A 22,080-nucleotide genomic window follows, 5' to 3' on the forward strand; every position below is an offset into this window, starting at 1 on the left:
TTTTCACCTATCTGCATGTCTGATATTATTCTTTCTTCTAAAAACAATTTTTCTTTTGGGTTGAGTTCTCCTTTAAAACATGTTTTACTTCTACAAAATTTGTATGTTGGGACTTTCTGTTAGAAAGCATTTTCGAGGTGTATAAAAGATTCAGTTCTGAGACTATAAGGTTTGGTCTATTACTGGGTATTCTGATATGATCTCTTTGTCCTTTTCTTCATTTTGAAAATAAATCTTAAAATTTAGAATCATAAATTAATAAAGGTTACTATATAAAGTTTCTGAAAAAAAAAATGCATAAGTAATGATCATCAAAAGTATTGTAATATTTAAATGATCACACAAGATTGCACTTGCACACAAGATATCAACTTGCATAATTAGTCTTTTATAGGGTTATTCTATAAAATACTCAACCTTTTTGTACGTCCGACCCCCATATTAATTCATATAACTCCAATATTACTTCATAAACTGCTCAAGCCATGATTATTCAAGAGCATTGCAACGTTTTATATGAACTAGAAAATAGGGAGACATCATTTCAGGAAGGCAGCAAACATAGGGGATCGGACTCACATATTTTATGGAATTGGCCATGTATGAATAGGCACATCCTGATAGTTGATAGAAAGTTATGTCTATACTTTCCTTGTTGATGTGAATTATAATTCAACAATTTTTACTAGGTCATATATATTTTTTTATTTAAAGCATAGTGACATGCCATATTTTAATGCTGAAGACATAAGAGATTGCATGACAGTTCTGCCAACCTCTGTTACTGTATCATATCATCATGTTTCTTGGCTGAAAAACCAAAGAATGCCATATACATTGTATGCATTATACTGAATAATTTACCTACATTCCATACATGTGTAGGAAATAGCCTAGGGCAACAGACAGTTATGGCTTAAAAGCTTAATCACTGGGGCAGATATTTGCTTGCAAATTCTGCCACACTGCAAAAGGTTTTCACAAATTTTCACAATAATTTCTTTTTACATTATTTATCACTTGAATTTGAGATGTATTTGAAAAAGTAGCCTCTCAAAAACATAATAGCCCCATAAATTCAAGTTTTAACCTAAAACTATGATAGAGATAGTCTCTAAAAATCAATACTGAATAATAAATTCTTTACTATTTAAATATTGAAGGGAATAAATATCTGAAAGAGGAGAGAAGGGTACTATAGTGGACTCTCAAAGTAAAAAGCACAAATATAAGAAGGTTTAGTCATAACTATTTTTCTAATACAAAGTTTTAAGTTCCTTTGTTCAGTGGAAACTCTATAAAAAGAAGTCCTTGGAATGCTGGTACCTGACATTTGGCCATGATTATGAAATTATGATTATGTACATACTACAATATTTGTGTTTCTGTGGGGAAGCATTGTGTAGTACACGTTCAATTACTCATTTCTGGCAGCAATTTAAAAAAAAGCAAAATATCTTCTGATTAACAATGAGAAAGAGAAGTACTTTCTTTATAGATATAATAAGATTTTTATGGTAAAATTATACGATTTTTGACAAATAAGGTTGCTAATTCTGCACTTTTAACTTTTTGGTCTAAAATTTGTTTAATTTGACATTAATTTTGTATATATTTCTTTATATTTCTTTTCACAACTACACTTTGATTAAAATTATTAGCAGCATTTATATAAAAAATTGTGAAATTTACTGATTTTGTTAGAGCAAAAAGTTTACAACCTATCTTTTTGTTTCTTGCAGAATAATTTGTTATTAGAACAATTGTAATTCTGATACCACAAAGCAATAGATCAGCATAATTTTTGCATTTCAAACTTCATTCTATATCTACTATGTTTTTTAGCTGTGAATTTGATTTTATCAGAAAGTTGTGGGAAGTTTATTTTTTCCTTATGATTCACACAATTGATAAATTAAAATGAAACATTAACTCAAATTTAAAAGCATTTATTGTTAATACTGTACCATAGGAGATGGTGACATTATGATGTTTTGATGAGACTAGTTTAAGTTAAAGGTAGTATTTAGTTTTGGTAAATGTCAGAAAAAGTATCTTTCTCTATTTCAGTTCATTACCCACAATCCAATTTTTGAAAGTTTACCTAAACTAAACGCTACCTTTAATGATAGAGCTGATGGTGATGATGATAATGATAATAATAATTATAATTATAAAGATGATGTGATGGTGATGAACAGGGTGATGATAGTGGTCATAAAGATAATTATGAAGATGATAATAATAATGATGATACTGATGATTGTGTGATGATAATGATGATGGTGATGATGATTATGATGATGAAGATGATAATGATTATAATGATGATCTAGAAGAAAATTAAGATGATGATAACGATGATGGTTGTGGTGATGTTGAAGATAATTATGATTGTGATGAGGATGATGGTGATGATGATAAGAATGATAATAATGATGAAAACCAAAAGTAGGACTTCAAACACAAAAACAATACACATAAATTTAAAGTAAGCACTCTTAGAGAGCAAAATCACGAAGATATAATTATCTCAATAAAAGGAAAAAATGAAAGGATAAAATTATTAAATCAAAAAAGAAAAGAAAAGAAAGGCAGGGGAAGTTGAGAGTTAATACGATGATGGTCGAAATGATGTCAAAAATAAGAAAGAGAAAGCATTGTCTTATAACGTTTCTCTCCTATATTTCCTTTCATTCCTTCTTTTTTTTTTGGGGGGGGGGGCTGGGGATTCGTTCTTTTTTATCACTAAAGTGTACTTGATATTTCATGCGAGGTGGTTCCCCATTGCTGTTGGTAAATTGTAATGATGATCATGCTAATGACGATGATAACAGTTATTTAATATTATATTGTAATCCTCTTTCCCCCTTTTCCTTTCTTTCTCTTTTTTTCCAAAAAAGCTAGACAGTCATTTCACAAAGAACAATTAACATGGGATAATATTTTTGTTCCTGAAAGAGCGAAGAACAATTTCCCTGCGATAAGTAGTATAGCGCCATCTTGAGACGTGATCATCACAACTGGGCGTTGTGGCGTGCGCCTGTACTGTAATCCAAGCTGCATTTCAAAGTTTCAAATTGATGCAGCAGCGCAGGGGTTCGAAGTTCGGCACACGTATATGGTTGACGCTCCCACATCGCTGCGAAGCACATCGATGAGAAGTACATTGGCTATAGGCCGATATTTCATTGAAATCTTCAAAATATGAAAAATCTGGTAAGTCCCTTGTTATTATTACATATCATTTTAGATATACAAATCCTCTTTTTATGTTCTGCGGAGTTAAATTTTGAATGCCAGTGTCGGGTGAGGTACCTCACCCCGCCTCACCCGCTTTCCTATAGCAGTGCTTAAGGCCTTCACTACAGCGGTGCGTATTGGAGACTTCGGTCTATGTAGGGACTCGGGAGGGATTCCGTGAGGCCAGACGAAGTCTCAGCGGAACATATCGTGACCAAAATAGACAGATTTTTCGGTCTAATTTTTGCAAGCCTAGGCCCTATAAAAGGCTATGTTATTTGCTGTATTTGCAAGGCCCCCTAGAATTGAAAACTCATTGCCAAACACAAAAAATATTTTCAAAATTAAAGATTTGAGTAGGGCCCTACTCTCTCTGGTGATAGTCTCTAAATGGAAGACGGATCATTCATCTGTTTTAATATTTTTTGTTACGGTACAGTAGATTCTATGCCTAGACTAGAGTCTAGACTCCTAATCATATTTTAATTTAAGAATTATTTTTACTATTTGTTCTTGTGTGCTGTCATCATCGGCCTAGTTTTACTAGTTTTGTTATAATAATAATATTTTAAGACCTTTTTTTACAATTTGTGTTGTGTACTGCTAAGTTTCACTTCACAGCAGGTCTTATTTACATGCTATTTAGTCTGTTTCTGTCTGGGGCATGTAAACAAACAACTATTCTACTAGTATTTTGTAATAAATCTAGAGGTACTCTACACATTTATCCAAAAGAAAATAGAGGGGTTAAAACATTGTACTAATGACAGAACAGCTCTTGCGTGGGTGGATCTAGCTTTAAGAGCGTCGTGATGAGAAAATTTGTATATCATTTTTGATATGGTCTTCATGACACTTTAAAGTCTTGGTTAAAATTTCTTGCGGGCTCATGTAAAGAAACGGCTATTCTAACATTTTATAAAAAATCTACACATTTTACAAAAAACTAGAGGGGTTAAAATATTTTACTTAACTTCCGAACACTTTTTGCGTGGGTGGATCACATTTTTCATTCGGTGAAAAGATGAAAAATAAGTAACAATTCTTATTCAGTGCTATGGTTTTCGCTTCAATATCCACGTGTCACCATGTTTTCATGTGTTAATTCTTGCCGTCGCAATACTGCCATTTGCACAACAAAGAAAGCCAATCTCGCCCATCACATGCACTAGTCTCGATCTTCGCGTACACGTGCAGAATATTTCGTTAGGAAAAACGTAATGGTTACACGTGGGGTTTTCTAAGCAAATATTTTGCACACCTTCAGATCAAGACTAGTGCGTGTGATCGGGTAAGATCGGCTTTCTTTGTTGTGCAAATTGCAGTATTTTACAGCACAAATTAACACATGAAAACATTTGTAGATTTTTTACAAAATGTAAGAATAGTTGTTTGATTCATGACCCGGGCAGGAAATTTTAACCAAAGTGTTAAAGGGTCTTGATCATCATTTCAAGAATCATATAAAAAATTTCATCATCACGATGCTTTTAAATGCTAGGGTGGATCGCATTATTCATTCGGTAAAAAGATGAAAAGAAAGCAACAATTCTTACCCAGCGCTGTGATTTTCACTTCGATACCCACATATCGCCATGACTTCATGTGTTAATTTGTGATGTCACAATACTGCCTTTTGCACAACAAAGAAAGCCGATCTCACACGATCGCACGTACTAGTCTTGATCTTCGCGTGTGCAGAATATTTGTTCTGAAAAACCCAATGTCGAGTTTTCCAAGCAAATATTTTGCACACCTTCGATGATACTTATCTGGGCGACAAAGAGCTGATTAGTTTTTGTTCCCAAGGTAGAAGGTCAAAGGTCATAGAATTCAATAAAGTACATAAGAAATAGATCATTTTCGCGATAAATCAATAATTCTTTGATGGATCAATTGCAAACTTGGCTCATTTGGCACATACAAGTGGTGATGAACTGATTAGTTTTGGGGGTCTCAAGGTTAAAGGTCAAGGTCATAAGAAAGAGACCGCTCTTGCGTTAACTAAAAAAAATTGATTGATCAACTTCAAACTTGGCTCATGTGTACATATGCAAGTGATGATTAGCTGATGATTTTTTTTATTTCAAGGTTAAAGGTCGAGATCATACAATTAGAAAGAATACATCAAAAATAGACCGTTCTTGCAATAACTTTAAAACCCTTTGACAGATTAATTTCAAACTTGGTTCATATTAGCATATACAAATGACAATGATCTTAAGATTTTTGGTCTCATGGTAACATGGTTCGATCAACTTTACATGTTTGATTTTTGGGGAAATAGTTATTTGACAAGACTTTATAGTCACAAGATCAAAGGTTTAGTATTTTTTTAAACTTTATTTGAACAGAAACTAGGATATATTTCTGGTCTTGCACTGGCGGAGGCATGCATTTCGACCGCACACGGTTGAAGATTCGTCAATTTTTTGTTTACCATAACTTGGAAACTATTTTACTCATATTTGAAACTTGAATCATGGACTCGTTACCAAATGACAATGATCTGATTCATTTTGAGGGTAAAAAGTTAGGGTTACAAATTCAATACATAATATGAGAAATAGATTGTTTTGCAATAACCTGAAAATCATTCCAAGGATCAATTTGGAAGTTTGATTACATGTGCCCAGGGATATGACATTTTTAAAATTAGTTTTCAGTTCATTGGGTCAAAGATCATGATTATGAATTCAATATAATACATAATAAATAGATTGTTTTTATAATATTACATTTACTTTTTCATGCATCTAATTGAAAGTTAATTCAAAATTGATAAGAGGGTGACAATGACTTGAAGGTTACATGTTTGAAAAAAATGCTTTATCAATAATAAAACATTATTGGAACACTCGAAAACAAGAAGCTTGGGAAATTTATGTTTCTTTCTATTTTCTCTACAGCTACCCGTAAACAGACAAGAACAGGTGCAAGCTCTATGTAAAAAAAAATAATTAAAAAAAAAAGAAGAGCAGTGGGTTTGAGTATGTATGTGTTATAAAAGCATTTATTTTTCTCTCATTTTTTTTCCCCATTATAGACTACCTAAGTTACGGCATAGACTGTTCGTTCCTGTATTTTGCTGGACATTAGAGTAAGTATGCATGTACAGTCAAAATTCATAAAAAGATCTGATATAATAATATTCCTGATAAAAGAAGATAATATTTTGGTCTTGGCTCTTTATATTCTTTTGTTTTTTAACCCTGATATAACAAGACTTGTGCTATTATTTCTCTTTCTCCCCCTGTTTTTCTTTAATCTCTCTATCTCGTTTCTCTCTTGGTTAAAATGTATACATGTAGATAGCCTATCGAACCAACTTTGAAATAATAGTTTAAATAAAAGAGATTAATTCATACATGAACAAGCAATACACTCTTCTGAAAATGGTATGAATTTGTATTTAATATTGTGAGTGGCAAGTCACGACTTGAAAAGCATTCTACTGATCAATTTTCGAAAGTTTGATCATATGTGATAAGGGAGTGTCAATTATGTAATTACAGTGGAAATTTGGTATAATGAGGTCCTTGGGTACATCAAAATTTCCTTGTTGTAGCGGGAATGTCATTATATCAGGATTAAAAAAAACAACAGAGTAATAAGAGTTGAGACCAAAATATTACCTTGTTATATCAGGAATATTATTTTATCAGATCTCTTTCTAACAAGTTTCTACTGAACTTTTGGGAGTGATGGGTCAAAGGTTCAAAGTAAAAAAATCTATAAAATGCATAAGAATGGACTTTTTATGCTTTCACCCATTAAAAGTGGATGCTGGAAGCATTATGTATTTGGGTTGTCCGTCCGTCCATCTCTCCCATTTTCACTCTCACGATAACTTAAAAATTGGTCAACTGATCAACTTCATACTTGGCTCGATATTTATCTTGGTGACAAAGAGCTGATTCGTTTTTGGTTCGCAAGGTAAAAGGTCAAAGGTCATAGAATTCATTAAAATACATAAGATATGGACAATTTTCACGATAAATCTGAATTCCTTTCAGAGATCAATTGCAAGCTTGGCTTGTGTGTGCACATACAAGTGATGATGAGCTGATTGGTTATAGGGATCTCAAGGTTAAATGGTCAAGATCATAGAATACATAAGACTGTTCTCACGATAACTCAAAAAAATCTGACGATCAACTTCAAATTTGGCTCATGTCTGCATATGGAAGTGATGATGAACTGATTATAATTTGTTTTCAAGGTCAAGGGTTGAGGTCATACAATTCAATAAAATACATTAAAAAATAGACCGTTCTTGAAATACATGTAACTCTCAAACCCTTTGACAGATCATGAAGGTTGTTGACAATGTCACACTTTTAAATTTTCTAAATTAATGAGGTACTATCTAAGCTTTAAATTGAGAATAATTTCATACAATAAAAATGAGTTAGAATTTTGACCCTATTTTGGACTCGTTGTCTTCGTTTCTCTTGAAATAGCCCACATACTCATTGCAAAATGACAATGATCTGATTGATTTGGGGTAAAAAGTTATGTTTACAAATTCAATAGATAACATAAGAAATAGATTGTTTTTGCAAAAACTTGAAAATAATTTTAAGGATCAATTTCGAAATTTTATTACATATGCACTGGGATGTGACATTGATGAAATTAGTTTTCAGGGCCATTGGGTCAAAGATCATGATCATGAATTCAATATAATACATTATATATAGACTGGTTTTATAATAACATTTACTTTTTCATGCATCTAATTGAAAGTTAATTGAAAATTAATTAGAGGGTGACAATGACCTGAAGGTTACATGTTGTGAAAAATACTTCATCAATAATAAAACATTATTGGAACACTACAAAAAATTTATGTTTCTTTTTATTTTTGATACAGCTACCCGTAAACAAACAAGAACGGGTGCTAGCTCTGTGTAAAGAAAAATAATAATTGTTTTAAAAAAAGGAGAGCAGTGGGTTTGAGTATGTATGTGTTATAAAAGAATTTATTTTTCTCTCATTTTTTTTCCCAATGTAGATTACCAAAGTTACAGCATAGCTTGTTCGTTCCTGTATTTTGCTTGAAGTTAGAGTAAGTATGCATGTACAGTTGAAACTCATAAAAAGATCTGATATAACAATATTCCTGATAAAACAAGGTAATATTTCGGTCTCGGCTCTTTATATTCTTTTGTTTTTTAACCCTGATATAACAAGATTTGTGCTATGTTTTTTCTTTCTCCCCGTTTGTCTTTATCTCTGTATCTCGTTTCTTTCTTGGCTAAAATGTATACACGTAGATAGCCTATCGAACCAGCTTTGAAATAATAGTTTAAATAAAAAAAATTAATTCATAATGAACAAGCAATACACTCTTCTGAAAATGGTATGAATTTGCATTTCATATTGTGAGTGGCAAGTCACTACTTGAAAAACATTCTACTGATCAATTTTTGAAAGTTTGATCATATGTGATAAGGGAGTGACAATTATGTAATTACAGTGGAAATTCAGAATAACGAGGTCCTTGGGTACATCAAAATTTCTTTGTTATAGCAGGAATGTCATAATATGAGGGTTAAAAAAACAAGAGAATTTAAGAGCTTAGTCCAAAATATTACCTTGTTATATCAGGAGTATTATTTTATCAGATCTCTTTCTAACGAGTTTCTATTGTACTTATGGGGGTGATGGATCAAAGGTTCAAAGCAAAAAATCTATGACATGCATAAGAATGGACTCTTTAATGCCTCTATCCATTAAAAGTGGATGCTGGAAGTATTACGTATTCGGGTTGTCCGTCCGTCCATCTCTCCCATTTTCGTTCTCACGCTAACTTAAAAACCAGTCAACCAATCAACTTCATACTTGGCTCGATACTTCTCTGAACTGATTAGTTTTTGGTTTGCAAGGTAAAAGGTCAAATGTCATAAAATTCATTAAAATACATAAGTACTAGACCATTTTTGCGATAAGTCTGAATTCTTGTGCCGGATCATATGCAAACTTGGCTCGTGTGCACATACAAGTGACGATGAGCTGATTAGTTATGGGGATCTCAAGGTTAAAGGGTCAAGGTCATAGAATACATAAGAAAGAGACTGTTCTCGCTATAACTCGAAAAAATCTGACGATCAACTTCAAACTTTGCTCATGTGTGCATATGGAAGTAATGATGAACTGATTTTTTTTTTTTTCAAGGTCAAAGATCAAGGTCATACAATTCAATAAAAGACATAAAAAATAGATTGTTCTTGCAATAAGTATCAAACCCTTTGACAGATTAACTTTAAACTTGACTCACGTATGCATATACAAGTGACGATGATCTGATTAGATTTGGGGTCTCAAGGTCAAAAGTCAAGCTCATGGAATTCAATAAAATACCTAAGAAATAGACCGGTCTTGTTATAACTAAAATATCCTTTGATGGATCAACTTCAAACTTGGCTCATTTTAGCATATACAAATGACAATGATCTATTAAGATTTTTGGTCTCAAGGTCACATGATTCGATCAGGTTTACAATATACATGTTTGATTTTTGGAGTAATAATTATTTATTTATCGATTTCATAGTCAAAAGATCAAAGGTTTAGTATTTGTTTACTTTAATTGAAACAGAAGCTGAGATATATTTCTGGTCTCGCACTGGCGAAACATTGTTGCAACACTTGAAACAGGAAGGTGGGGAAATTCATGTTTCTTTCTCTTCTCTCTACAGCTTCCCGTAAACAAAGAAGAACAGGTGCAAGCCCGGTATTAAAAAAAAAAAATTTAAAAAAAATTAAAAAAAAAAAAATTAAGAAAAGGAGAGCAGGTGAAACCCCTGGAAAAGGAGAACAGGTGAAACCCTTGAACAGGAGATTAGGTGAAACCCCTAAAAAAAAAAATTGTTCAAAAAAAAGGAGAGCAGGTGAAACCCCTGGAAAAAAAAAAAGATAAAAAATTTAAAAAAAGGAGAGCAGGTGAAACCCCTGGAAAAGGAGAACAGGTGAAACCCTTGAACAGGAGATTAGGTGAAACCCCTAAAAAAAAAAATTGTTCAAAAAAAAGGAGAACAGGTGAAACCCCTGAACAGGAGATCAGGTGAAACCCCTGAAACAAATCCGTCTATCACACAATTCAAGACAGTAGACCTTGCACCTTGCACGAAAGCTTGGTTGAGTAAAAAAGAATTGTGGGTAGCAAACTAAAAAATTTTTAAAAGGAGAACAGGTGAAACCCCTGAACAGGAGATCAGGTGAAACCCCTGAAACAAATCAGTCTATCACACAATTCAAGACAGTAGACCTTGCACCTTGCACGAAAGCTTGGTTGAGTAAAAAAGAATTGTGGGTAGCAAACTAAAAAATTTTAAAAAGGAGAACAGGTGAAACCCCTGAACAGGAGATCAGGTGAAACCCCTGAAACAAATCAGTCTATCACACAATTCAAGACAGTAGACCTTGCACCTTGCACGAAAGCTTGGTTGAGTCAAAAAGAATTGTGGGTAGCAAACGGAAAAAATAAAAAAAAGGAGAACAGGTGAGACCCCTGAACAGGAGATCAGGTGAAACCCCTGAAACAAATCAGTCTATCACACAATTCAAGACAGTAGACCTTGCACCTTGCACCTTGCACGAAAGCTTGGTTGAGTAAAAAAGAATTGTGGGTAGCAAACTAAAAAATTTAAAAAAGGAGAACAGGTGAAACCCCTGAACAGGAGATCAGGTGAAACCCCTGAAACAAATCAGTCTATCACACAATTCAAGACAGTAGACCTTGCACCTTGCACGAAAGCTTGGTTGAGTCAAAAAGAATTGTGGGTAGCAAACGAAAAAAATAAAAAAAGGAGAACAGGTGAGACCCCTGAACAGGAGATCAGGTGAAACCCCTGAAACAAATCAGTCTATCACACAATTCAAGACAGTAGACCTTGCACCTTGCACGAAAGCTTGGTTGAGTCAAAAAGAATTGTGGGTAGCAAACGAAAAAAATAAAAAAAAGGAGAACAGGTGAGACCCCTGAACAGGCGCACAGGTGAAACCCACTGTAAAACCGGCGAAGAGGTGAAACCCCTCAACAAGCACACAGGTGAAACTCCTGTTAAGTTAGTAAAAAAAGGAGAACAGGTGAAACCCCTGAAACCAAGAAAGTCTACCCCACAATTCACGACAGTAGACCTTGCACCTTGCACGAAAGCTTGGTTGAGTCAAAGAGAATTGTGAGGACTGGTAGCAAAAAACTAGTTAACGAGATAAACGAGATAACGAGATAACGAGATTAACAAGAATAACGATAAAAACAAATAAAATAACAAGAAAAACAAAAACAAAAAAAATTAAAAAAGAAAGCGGAGAACAGGTGAAACCCCTGAAAAGGAGATGAGGTGAAACCCCCCAAACAAAGCAAAAACAAAAACAAAACAGAAGAAAAAAGAGAAAATAAAGACGTGTACTTCATTATTTGACTGTAAAGTGTTTCTTTCTTATGAGTTTGAAAAATTACAAAGAGAGTGAATAAAATTGGAGTCAAGAGGACAAGTGGTGTTGAGTAATCTGAAAGAGTTTATTTTACTAAGGTTATTTTTCTTTTAGGATAGCAGAGTGAGGAATATATAATTAAGAGAATAACATTCAGAAGTTTAGAGACTCTCAAGAGAAAGAAGTGAGTAATAAATTATACATACTGAAAAAGGAGACGAGAATTTATATCCAATTAAGTCTAGAGATACAGCTGGGCTTGAATCGTTGAGGAAAGAGTATTTGATTATTTACAGAGTTTTTAGAGGGAAAAAAAGGTGAGGAGAATTGAAGTAATAGGAGTAAGTTGTAAATACAAGTTAGCTTGAGTGGTTGTGAAGAAAATATTGATTAAAAAGTGTTTAGATTGAAAGTAAAGATGTGAGCTTGATTAGGTAGAGTATTGTGAATAAAATTGAAGTCTAGGAAACAAGGTTGAGAAGTACTAGTGGACTTAATAATTTCAGAGGATATTTGATCAAATATATTTCTTATTTAAGGAAGAAATAAGGCTGGTTAATCAGAAAATAAGTGATCAAAATTGTGCTAAGAGACAAAAGGCTAGAGGTTTACAACTTTTGCAAACAAGAAAAAAAGTGGCCTTGATATATTATAAACACAGTTTGTAAATTGAGAATAATTGAAGCTTATGAGATCCAGATAAACAAGTAGGCTCGAGTAGTTCCAGAGAGGGTATTTTATCATTTGCAGAGTTTGATGAAAAGAAGCACACCTGATATAAAAGAATAAGGCTCAGAAGTTCATAGATTCATAAGAAAGAAGTGACTGATGAACTATACTGAAAAAAGGTAAGGAAAATTGAATAGAATAAAATCGAGAGATAAAACATAGTTTGAGTAATTAAAGTAAGAGTTTTTGGTTGTATACAGAGGATTGAAGAAAAAACAAACAAAAAAGGGTTAAAAAACAGTTTGAGTAATCAAAGTAAAAGAGTTTTTGGTTATATACAGAGGTTTGAAAAAAAAAGAAACAAAGGGTAAAAAACATAGTTTTAATAATTAAAGTAAAAGAGTTTACAGACATTTGAAGGAAAAAAAAGAAACAAAAAAGGGTAAATATTATTTGAGTAATTAAAGTAAAAGAGTTTTTGGTTATGTACAGAGGTTTGAAGAAATAACAAAAACAAAAAAGGGTAAAAAAACATAGTTTGAATAATTAAAGTAAAAGAGTTTTTGGTTATATACAAACGTTTGAAGAAAAAACACACAAAAAAGGTAGAAAATATTGTTTGAGTAATTAAAATAAAAGGGTTTTTGGTTATATACAGAGGTTTGAAAAAAAAAAAAAAAGGGTAAAAAACATAGTTTGAATAATTAAATAAAAGAGTTTTTGGTTATATACAGACGTTTGAAGAAAAAAACAAAAAGGGTAGAAAATATTGTTTGGGTAATTAAAATAAAAGGGTTTTTGGTTATATACAGAAGTTTGAAGAAAAAACAAACAAAAAAGGGTAAAAACATAGTTTGAGTAATTAAAGTAAAAGAGTTTTTGGTTATATACAGAGGTTTGAAGAAAAAACAAACAAAAAAGGGTTTTAAAAAATTGATTAATAAGATAAAGTTAAATATCCAAGTGAGCTTGAGTAGTTCGAAGAAATATTTCATAAAAAAGTTTCTAGATTGCAAAAAAGGCTTGAACTTGATAAATTAGAAAAAGAAAATTCAAATCGAGATAACAAGACTGGGAAGTACTAGTGGCTTTCAAATTAGAAAGAGAATATTTGATAAGAGAATTTGTTTTTATCTAAAAAAGAATTGAGCTTGGTTTATTGATAAAAAGTGAGCGAAGTTGAAGGAAGAAAATAAAATTCAGAAGTTAACAGAGCTTGGAAAAGGGAAATTGACCTTGATAAATCACCTGTACATTAAAAAAAGGAAATATTGAAGAGAATAAGATCAAGATACACTGTTATAAAGAGGATATTTTATCATTTACAAATTTTTGGAGAAAGAGCTAAGCTTGATAAATCAAGTATCGAAAAGAGTAAGAAAAATTGAAGTAAAAGAAGAAGGCTTAAGTAAAACAAATTGGTTTAAGTGGCTGGAAAAAATTAAATCACAGATTTTCCATTTTTGTTAAAGCGAGCTTGATATATAACAAAAGTAGAAAAATTGAAGTAAGAAAACAAGGTACAAGAAATACAACAAGGCTTATATAATTTAATAGCCAAAACCCATAAATTCATCCAATAGGAAACCAACGTTTGTTGAGAAAAAAAAAAATATTGGATAAGAGTATTTTGTGAAATACAAGGAGGCTTATATAATTTCATAGCCAAAACCCGTATATTCATCCAATATTCCAGTTGTAAACCAACGTTTGTTGAAAAAAAAAAAGTTATTGGATACGAGTATTTTACGTGTTGAAAACACATCAAGGCATTCATTTGGAATTAACTAGTTGAACTGTAAAATTATAATATTGAGCATTTTATGTCTATTGCAGAAGAGAAATTGAAAATGGCTGTCGATCATTTCAGCTCAGTTGTTCATGAAATTTTGAGCATACTCTCTAATTATACATCGATGATCAATACAGATGTTGATGAATGTTATCTGTGCATGGATAAGATCAATGAATATGAAACCTACGTAACGTGTGAATCTTGCAACAATGATTTCCATGTGACATGTAAGGAATACGTGAACAATAACAAATTTGCTGACCAGAGATTGATATGGATTTGTTCATGTTGTGGTTATAGCAACATTGGTGATCGCATATTTGACAGAGAGTGTATTCCATCTCATTATAACAGATATGAGCCTCTAATGGAAGCAGATGATGATGATGATGATGATGATGACAATAGCAATAAGAACATCAAAACCTTCAAGCAGACAAGGCAAGTTAAGGGAGCAAGGAAGAGGTATGTCAAAGAAAAAAAGAGCACAGTGCTTACAGATCAATGTAGCAGATATGAAAATGGTGTAACAGACAATCTGTCTCAAAACTTGCTCAGTGAAGAATTTGACAATAGCTGGGTGAAAGTAAAATGCACGAGAGCAAAACTAATGGCAAGAAAAAGGGAAGAAAGGTTGCAATCAAATTCAGAACAAAGAAATGATCAGGGCAAAAGGCAGGAAAGATCAGTCAATGGTGTATTGTTGGAACCAGGTGTAACGTACATTGGCACAGCATTCAAGACATTTTATGGAAGTCGTAAGAGGAAAAACACAGTACAGAAAAAAGAGAATGATGAGAACCACAAAATGAAAAATGAAGAAAAACATGTTGGTGTCCAATCCTATGCAGAAACTCTATTGAGCATTTATGCTTGCAGTGTGAAATCTCCGCTTTCCATGAAATTTTGTAATGATGCCAGTAAGGAATTTGAGAAAATGCAAAATCGATCCTATGCTAATGTAACTACTAAGTTGTCTCCATTGTCGAAACCAGATTCTGCTAAGCACTCCAACCGAAGAACGTGTAATATTCTGGGAAAGATGAAGGATTTGAGACGGTACAGAGTTCATGCAGGAGGCAAACAAAGGAACAAGAAAGGTCAGTTTATCAAAGTGAAAAAAAGGGTAGATGATGTCGATTGCACTTTTTCAAAATCGTCAAAGAAGGAAGTAAAAGAGTTGAACACAGATATGATCCACAATGAAGTGACAAATTCTTCAGAGAAAGAAAAAGTTTCTAATCAATCAAACAATTCTGATAAATCGATCACAGTAGGCAAAGATAAAGGAGAATCAAGAGGCAGTAATGACGGTCATCCTCCAAACATGCCATTAAATGAGAATGGAACAGGTGAAATTAGAAAACAAAGTATCGGTAGTGCAGAAAACATGAATGTCACCAATGGAGTAAGGCAAGTCGATTTGCAGGATGATATTGAAGAGAATGAGGAAAGCGGTAGCGACATTGACATTGATACACCTATCAAACGTAATCGTAGGAATTACATCGATTCAGATTCAGACACCAGCATTGAAACTGTTGCAGTTATACCTTGTAGTTCAATTAAAAGTGAAGAGTCATGTCAGGGTATTGGTACACAGCATGTACTTGATGAAACGTGTCACATTGAAATTGTTCCAGATGCAAGACTGAACGAAAATACAAGCAATGCAATTTTGAATACGGGAGATGAGTGTATTGATTACTCTCATGTGCAAATTTCCTTGGAATCTGATATCAAAGCAGACATTGTTGAAGAAGAAAATGAAGTTGAAATCTGTTCGAATGAATCAGGAGACGAAGTAGAGTTTGTATCAGATCTTGGAATGTGCGATAGACCAGACGAGTCTTTCAAATTTGTACCCCTCGAGATGAATGAGAAACAAGCGATTTGTAAAAAAATGAATATTAATTGTGCACAGAAGAGCTGGCTTGAAAGTTTTAATAAAGACGAGAATATTGGGATTCCTTCGTGCATAAAAATTATAATTAGAGATGGCAACTGTTTCTTTCGTGCAATTTCGTATGGAATTTCCGGTACTGAACGTCATCATGCGATTCTGCGGAGACTTACCGTTAATCATTTATTAGAAACTAACGATATGTTCAGGAATACATTGAGAAGTGAGTTCAGAAGTGTCAGAGAATATGTTGTTGAAAAGAGAATATCGGAAGATGGAACTTGGGCTACGGACACGGAGATGAGTGCATTGGCCAACTTAATTGATACTGATATCTATTCTTATAATGACCAAGTACCGTGTTGGCAGTTGTACTCTGCTAAGAAACCTGGCAGCATAAATGTTATTACAACTGAGAGAGGCATTTTTCTACAATACACAGATAATAATCATTTCAATGTAGTTGAATCTGTTAAGAGTCTTGGTAGTGATTCATCAAAGACCACAAAAACAAAACAAGATGTGAGTACAGCAGTAGATACACGAGTCAAACCAGTTGCACAGGGAAGATTCAATCAAGGTCATGAAAGATTTGGTTGTTCATCTGGAAAGCAATGTGTTGCTAATTCATTATCAGCTCTGTTGTACAGCAAAGTGAAAAATGCGGCTGATTGGAATAATGATGATTTGGATAGGATTTTGATCAACGGGGATGAATTGTATCGTAACATAAGGCAGTTTGTTTCACGCCAAGACGAATATTTATTGATTTCTGATCTACCAAAACTCTTGGAAGCCTATGATGAATTGTTCGAGATTGAATATCGTGAATCGATTCCTGGTTTGCTAGAAGGAGATGAATCAACTTTGGTGGACTCAATTTCATTGCCACTGAAACAAGCACTAGAGCAAGAGTTATGCAGTGATGTCAATGCTAGCTTTGTAACATTTTCTGGGAACACTTTTGTTGTCATATCTGCATTTGAATCTTTTTTTGTATTTGATTCTCATTCAAGAAACTCAAGAGGCTTACTCATAGAGGATGGCTTTAGTGTAGTACTAGAAAGTCCAAGCTGGCAAGGTGTTCACAAGCATTGTATGAGGTTGGCAAGGACTTTGGGTTGCTCTGAATATACGCAATATGAAATCACAGGTGTTATTGCAAGAACAATTTCCGGCAAGAATGAGACATTGAATGGTCGCTTTCAGTTACCTGGCATTTCATTGCCCCAAGATCCATTACCGAGTGACAATGCAATACACGTAGAGAATGATATCTGTGATAATGTTGGAACAATAGAACAAAGTGTTTTTTCTGACAAATTAATTGTTGAAGACGAGTTATTAAGTCCAGTTGATGAAGTGGATAACATAATCTTTTGTGATGAAAGCAATATGATAAAAGAAGCTTCAGAATCGACAACATGGACTATGAAAAGCTCCCCTGCAGACAAAGACATTAGTATGGAAAGTACTGATGCTAATGATTTTAATCGGTGTGCCAATGAGCCACAGAATTTAGAAAAAAATGGAAGTTGTAATCTGACAAGAAAACGAAAACTGGATACTTTGGAGCAAGAAATAGAAGCTAACATAGATGTTTGCCAAGTAACAAAGAAATTTAGATCGCAGGACATAAACAGAGACAGTTCTGTCCTTAAAGATGGAAATTCTAAGAGAACGGAAAATATCAATGAAAGAAATATTACTGACATGAAAAGTGATAGAAGCAGTACGAAAATGCAGAAAAGACGTAAAAGAAGTTGTACACAAAGAATGAAATACAAAAAGGAGTTTATGAGAAAAATTCGTGGTAGGGTATATGAAAACAAAGTAGAGGCTTGTGTCAAAGATGCAAATACACCTAAGAAAGGAAAAAAAGAGAGCAAAAAATCAAGATATCATGAAGATATTATCTGGAGAATGGAAAAAATTAACAAGGTCAAAGGAAACTACAAATACACATCTGATTCTGATTTTAAGGTAAAACAATGTGCTACCATGAAAAATCTGTATCAATCTAATTTGAAATATAAAACACGTCGACTTAATGCAAATAAAACAAGATATATGACAGATAAAGACTTCCAACAAAAAGTGAAAGAGACTATGAAAACCAGATATCAGAATGAAGAAAATTACAAGCAGAAAAAGAAAAATACCATGAGACACATGATTAAAGAAAAGTATGCAAAAGATTTGAAGTTCAGATATAAACAAAAGAATATCATGAGAAATAGATACCAGAATGAGGAAATCTACAAACAAAAACAAAAGAATATCATTAGAAATAGATACCAGAATGAGGAAATCTACAAACAAAAACAAAAGAATATCATTAGAAATAGATACCAGAATGAGGAAATCTACAAACAAAAACAAAAGAATATCATGAGACACATGCTTAAAGAAAAGTATGCAAAAGATGCGCAGTTCAGACAAAATAAAAGGAATACCATGAAATTCATGTCTTTAAGGAGATATAAAAATAGACAATATAGACAAAGGAAATTGGCAATGTCAAAAGAGAAATATAGAAAAATCAAAAAGTTTAGAGAAAGTGTAATAAAACGAAATACTAAAAGAACTATTGCTAAAAAGGAAAAATTGTGTAAATTTAACAATGTAATCAAAGAATTTAGAGAAATTGTATCTCATGGTCCAGAATATGTATGTGCTGTATGCTTTAAACTTCTTTTTGAAAATCAAGTCAAGAAATGTGTAATTGATGATTATAAGTTTCAGATCTGTATTAGTACAAAGTATTTGCATGTTTGTAATTCAGAATGTAGAGGAGATTGTCCAGTAAAAACCTCAGCTAGATCATCTTTATGGATATGCTTTACTTGCCATAGAAAGTTGAAATCTGACAGAGTACCTGCAGAAGCAAACCTAAATAACTTGCAATTACATGAAATTCCAAAAGAACTTGCGAACTTAAACACATTGGAACAGCATTTAATAGCACTAAATATTCCCTTCATGAAATTGATGGCATTGCCTAAAGGTGGTCAAAACGGAGTTCATGGTCCAGTCGTGTGTGTCCCTTCAAATTCTTATGAAACTGCAGATATTTTACCAAGAGCACAATCAGAAGATCAATTGATTCGTGTTAAACTGAAAAGAAAATTGTCTTACAAAGGTCATTACGAGTATAAATTTGTAAATAAAGAAAAACTGCTTTGTGCTTTGCATTATCTAAAACTAAATAACAAATATTATTCAAATATCACTGTGAATGAGGGATGGAAAAATTCAATGGAACGAAATGAAAATGATGATGAAACTGAAGAAGAACAGGAAAGCGAAATGAGTGCTCAGACTCAATTAAGAAATTATTGGAAAAATTATTGGAAAAAATGGAATGAAGATATTGACAGTATTTTGTCTAAGGACAAGAAAAATGATGAAAACTTCAGACAGAGTGCCAACGTGCCAAATACAAAATCAAACAAAAATGACATCAATGATGAAAAAAAAGACATCACTGACGAGGAAGACCGTTTCCATGGTTTGCATCTAGATTCATGTCTTCAACCAGTTGATATTGGACAGGAAATTCTTGATCAATATTTTGATGAAATAATATGCTGTGCCCCTTGTGAAGGAAAAAATCCTGTATCCGTTCTGCAAGATGAAACTAATGAAGCTAGATGTTTTCCTATATTGTTTCCCAAAGGTCAGCCGACGTACCATGATAGAAGGGAAGAGAGGATAACATTAGGACGTTATCTGCTGAACCGATTGATGCATGTTGACAACAGGTTTGCTCAAAATACAGATTTTATTTTTTATGCTCAGTATATCTATGAAATTCAACAAGTTTTGTCACAAGTGTCTATTGCATTGAGACAAAGTTGCAACAAAAAAGATGATTCCTCACCAATTACTGCCTCAGATTTGAGATGTCCTGAAAAAATTAAAAATGTTTTAAAATCAGACAAAGGATATAAATTTCTTAAGCAGATTCGAGGGACACCTCCTTACTGGCAGAAAACACAAAAAGATATTCTAGCAATGGTTCGACAGCTTGGAAAACCAACCTGGTTTGCTTCATTTTCTTGTGCTGATATGAGATGGCCAGAGATTATGAACACATTACTAAAACAGCAAGGAGATAGCAGAAAGTCAAGTACCTTAGATTGGGCACAAAAATGCAAGCTGATGAACTCAAATCCAGTAACATTAGCAAGGATGTTTGAGAAAAGATTTCATACTTTTCTTCATAAAGTCATTTTATCACCATCTGCTCCTATTGGGAACATCCAAGACTTTGCATACAGATATGAGTTTCAACAAAGAGGAAGTCCACATTGCCATATTTTGTTCTGGGTTGACGCCCCACAATTAGGAAAAGACAAAGATGAAGATGTTGTACAATTTATAGATAAGTATATTTCTTGTGTGACGCCTGATAAGGAAGACGATCCAGAATTGCATGAAATTGTTCGTTCTGTACAGCAACACAGTAAAACGCATTCTAAATCGTGCAGAAAAAAAGGAACGACTTGTAGATTTAATTTCCCGAGACCACCTTCAGAAGAGACGTTTATCATTAAAGTTAAAGATAGAAAAACAAACAAAAAGAAAAAGGGTGAAAATGGAGAAGATGATAGAAAAACAAACAAAAAGAAAAAGGGTGAAAATAATGAAGATGCTGAGAAAAAGGCTACAGAAAATGCAAAAGAACTGTTGAATTCTGTTAAAAATGCCTTGTCGGATGGAACTGAATATAATAGTACTAAAGAACTTTTTGATAAACTTGAAATTACACAAAGCCAGTTTCAAGAGGCACATCACGAGATTGCATCACAGGAAAGTGTGGTAATCAGAAGAAAGCCTGGCGATGTATGGATAAATCAGTATAACCCTAACTTATTGAGGTGTTGGAATGCTAACATGGACTTACAATATGTGACAAATGCCTATGCCTGTGTTATTTACATTGTGTCCTACATGTCAAAGGCAGAAAGAGAAATAGGAATGCTTTTAGAGCAAACAGTTTCTGAGATGAAAGATGGAAATAAAGATGCTAAAGAAAGTATGAAATCAGTCGGGCAAGTGTACATGCACAACCGCGAAGTATCGGCTCAAGAAAGTGTATTCCGTGTTTGCAGTCTAAGACTGAAAGAATGTTCTAGGAAAGTTGAATTTATATCTGTTGGTCCTGATCCCATAAGAATGAGTTTACCGTTAAATGTCATAAGAAACAGACCTGATTGTGATGATGATGAAGAAAATATTTGGTTTCCTAGCAAAATTGAGAGATACAAAGCTCGACCTAAAGATGCAATGTTCAAAAAGATGTGTCTTGCAACTTTTTGTTCTCAATATAGGATATTGACCGCTTGCTATATGAAAAGCAAAGTGCACAAAAACATCTTTAAACTCAGAAATAATTTGGGATACATTCAAAGACGAACTCGTTCCAAAGATGCAGTCGTAAGATATCCACGATTCTCGTCCACCAGATCACCTGAAACGTATTTCATGAGTATATTGCAACTTTTTTTGCCACATTATATCGATGAGCAGTTGAAGCCTCCTGGGTTCAAAAGTTATGAAGAGTTCTATGAGACAGGTTGTGTAAAATTATCTGGAAATGACTTGCAAAGGGTTAGCTCAGTTATCAGTAATAACATGAAAAAATTTGAAATCAATGCAGATTCTATCGAACTGGCACAAGAGCATTTAGATCGTTTTGGTGTACCAGAAGATGCATGGGGCCTATTATGTCCTGAAAGTGAAGTACAGAGACTTGAACATCCAAACGTGTATGTTGATGCCGAAGACCAGGATGAAGAACTTGCTATGCCTGATCTTAAAGAATCCAAAAATAAAGAAAACTTTGCAGTGGAAATTAGGACTCATAAAATTTCAAAAGAAGATAGGCATTGTATCATTAGGTCAATGAATGAGAAGCAGAAAATTGTGTTTTATAAGATACGGCAGTGGTGTCTCGATAAAATAAATGGAAAACAAGTTGAACCCTTTCATGTATTTATCACAGGTGGAGCTGGCACTG

The 22,080-nt window shown here is 33.3% G+C and overlaps 1 protein-coding gene across 8 annotated transcripts in view; it reads left to right on the forward strand.

Moving 5' to 3' along the window:
- The first annotated feature begins 3,016 nt into the window (after positions 1-3,016).
- LOC135158987 (uncharacterized) overlaps positions 3,017-22,080 on the forward strand; it is a 28,208-nt gene continuing 9,144 nt past the window's right edge. For 2 of the 8 annotated variants that reach the window (XR_010297749.1, XR_010297750.1), the window contains exons 1-5: positions 3,063-3,219; positions 6,290-6,343; positions 8,261-8,314; positions 14,507-14,617; positions 15,148-15,252. Coding sequence is in view for 6 of the 8 variants with exons in the window: in XM_064115494.1 (XP_063971564.1) it covers positions 14,530-14,617; positions 15,148-15,252; positions 19,735-19,819 (278 nt within the window). In the remaining 2 variants the exon portion in view is untranslated. Of the gene's footprint in view, positions 3,220-6,289; positions 6,344-8,260; positions 8,315-9,947; positions 9,983-14,506; positions 14,618-15,147; positions 15,253-19,734; positions 19,820-22,080 lie in introns of all 8 variants that reach the window. The other 6 variants (XM_064115495.1, XM_064115494.1, XM_064115499.1 and 3 more) reach the window with 6 other exon arrangements.

This window comes from Lytechinus pictus, unplaced genomic scaffold (genome assembly GCF_037042905.1).
Source record: "Lytechinus pictus isolate F3 Inbred unplaced genomic scaffold, Lp3.0 scaffold_129, whole genome shotgun sequence".
In the NCBI taxonomy this organism is placed as follows: domain Eukaryota; kingdom Metazoa; phylum Echinodermata; class Echinoidea; order Temnopleuroida; family Toxopneustidae; genus Lytechinus; species Lytechinus pictus.